The 2,721-nt window shown below is 35.2% G+C and overlaps 1 protein-coding gene across 1 annotated transcript; it reads right to left on the reverse strand.

Annotated features, from left to right (window-relative positions):
- Positions 1-366: 366 nt before the first annotated feature.
- On the reverse strand, positions 367-2,181 carry LOC105119754 (39S ribosomal protein L46, mitochondrial-like). The gene is made up of 3 exons (XM_011017932.1): positions 1,922-2,181; positions 1,721-1,843; positions 367-883 (listed from the first exon to the last, which is right to left on the reverse strand). Exons 1-3 carry the CDS (start codon positions 2,081-2,083, stop codon positions 740-742), a joined length of 429 nt encoding a protein of 142 aa, XP_011016234.1. The 5' UTR covers positions 2,084-2,181; the 3' UTR covers positions 367-739.
- Positions 2,182-2,721: the final 540 nt, after the last annotated feature.

Below are 2,721 nucleotides of genomic sequence, written 5' to 3' on the forward strand. Positions count from 1 at the left end.
TTAAAGGGTTAAATTGAAAAAAAAGTACAGACCAATAAAAAATTCGAAGACCTGAAAAGGGAAAGAAAAGAAAAGACAACAAATAATGGCTCAGCAGCCTCAGCCCATTAAACAAAGAGATATATATTTGACTCCTAAGCTTCGGAGGCCCCGATTTTACACGCGTAACACTCTTAATCAGTCCGAATCCAAGAAGAAGAAGGCACACCCACACACACCCCTGCAACGAGTCCGTCCTGATTTGTTCACCTGCAAGGACTTCGCCAATTTTCTTACTGGTACTATGAGAATTAATCAGTTCGGCCGGAAAACAGTATAATTCCACTTAATGACTGATAAAACTAACAGTCATGCAAAGAATAAACGTTTATGAAGGTGTTCTCCACAAAGAGATAATTACTCGTTGAAAGTGAACTACCATGTATAGATGACGCGGAGAAATCTTATTGCAGAAGAGCAGGGCATCATCATCATCATATAAAAGTAATGGGCACATGGATATTGATAATTTATTTAGAATAGATGGCATTTAAAATCCCAGAAAAACACCAAAATTTGGAACACTGGACGGGAATTCACGGGAATTGAGCAGCCTATGCTAAAAATCAAGTGACCATTCCTGAGGGATATCAAAATTCCTTCTGCTAAGTGAATGGCAAGTGTTGAATGCAAAACAGAATCATAAGCAATCCATCCGGGTTCTGAAACAAAGTGCATTTGGACCTCACTGTCTTCCAAATCAGCTGATGATCATCTTGTTGAGATACTCAGTTTGCTCAGGAAAATAACCCAGTAGTTCATCCTTCGTCACCCAAACAAAGTCTTCACACTTTCCAATTTCAAATTTGTTCGTTGCAGTCACCTGGGACTTGAAAAAGAATCGCTGGAAAAAAAAAGTTGCGAGCAAATAACATGGGCAATTATTAATCAGCAATTTAAATGAAGCAAAATATCATACCACTATATAAATTATCTCCGCCTACCATCAGCAAATCACATGTAGGCAGATTTACATGTTTGCTAAAAGTGGCAAAGGAACACTCATAGTGGTATGTGATATCCTTAGGTGTGTGTTTTTTTCATTATTAAAAGGAAAAGCTACTGCTTGATGCACAAAATTTGCACTATTTGAGATATATACAGTGAGAAATGACGATTCTTTATTTTAAAAAAGCATAAATTATTTATTAAACATGAAAAGCATACTCTCTACTGCATTCACATTCCAACAATCCTACCTTGACTTGTTTCTTGAAATCTCTTATCCAGGGCAAGAGTACATTCCATTGATGCACATATAGATAGTTAAAAAATTAACAGCAAAATGTCTTAGAATTTATCTTTAACACTGATATCAGGCAGTATATCTCCTAGTTTGATATTTTAAAAATCAAAGTTCCGTCTATATTTGCAAATAACTGTGTATTTTGATGTAACTAAGATGACTGTATCTTAATTCAGCTACATTAAGAAAGTCGATCTTTTTTTAACAATTAGTGTCAAAATTAATTTTTCGTTCTCTATATTCAATTAACTAATGATAGTACAAGATAAAAGTTAAGTGAAAAAAATCTTCCATGGCCTTTATTTTTTCCATTCTGTTTTCCAGATGAACTTCCACCATCTTAAAGAAAAGAAGAATTAAATAATGGCATGCTACATTTTGGGCACAACATATTTGTCATCCATACTTACTGCAGGTTTAATTCCAGAAACATACCTTGTAGCCAGACTCTTGTGCATCATCTGCTGGCTGTATGACCATATGACCCATAGGAGCATTGCCAACAAAATATGTGTGAGAAAGTTCACCTAAGACAGACTGTAATGCAGATTCTGCACACTGCAAAGATTTGGAATTTATTGAGAAAAGGATAAAACAGGGAGAGGAGGAAATGAATAATCACACAGCAATATTCACCTTCCGCAATGTTTCTTCAGATTCATAAACTTTTTCAGGGAAATGCCAGACAGGCTTGTCACTAGGAGAGCCATATGCTTTTCCATAAAGAAGAAGATAAAGTTTTCTGTCAAGTGCCCTCTGTAATGACCTATGTGAAACAAATTTAGAGGTCATTATCATTAGAATCCTGATTGTTCCTTAGAAATGAGTATCAGTGTAGAGCCCAGAAAGGCAAAATTCAATTGGGTTAACCCTTTTAGCCAACCAAAAAAAAGAAGAAGAAATCTACTTACACAACTGGAACCAATGTGAAATATACAAGCTAATACACTATGGCAAGGACATGCAACTATGGCATTCAGCAAACAATCAGCAATAAGAAGCTACTGCTGCTTCACTCATGCCCCTTCTTTGCAACTTAAGATATTTACATCAAATAGAAGTATAAGAACAAACGAGCAAGCCCGCTGTAGCAAGGTTAATTAAATGCTGAAATTTGACAGGTCACATTAAGAGTATAACATAAAAATCTTTCAGAAGAAACATTGGCACAACTCAAGCAAAGGATATATTACTGGAGGAAAAAAAAATCCATTGCCAATACTTTGAGTCGTATATGCACGCTTTTGTACACCTACCACATATCAAGTATTTGTTGCAAGACTAGCATGCCTCATGAACAAGAAAACATTTTAGAAACAAAATTACCACCAGATTATACCTTTTGTTAACATAAAAATAGCATACCAATGAAAATTTGGAGGAATAACTCCTGATTGAAAAACATGAGTTTTCAACTTATATCTATATTTCAGGAA

The sequence above is a fragment of the Populus euphratica genome, unplaced genomic scaffold (assembly GCF_000495115.2).
Source record: "Populus euphratica unplaced genomic scaffold, PopEup_1.0 scaffold3424.1, whole genome shotgun sequence".
NCBI lineage: Eukaryota > Viridiplantae > Streptophyta > Magnoliopsida > Malpighiales > Salicaceae > Populus > Populus euphratica.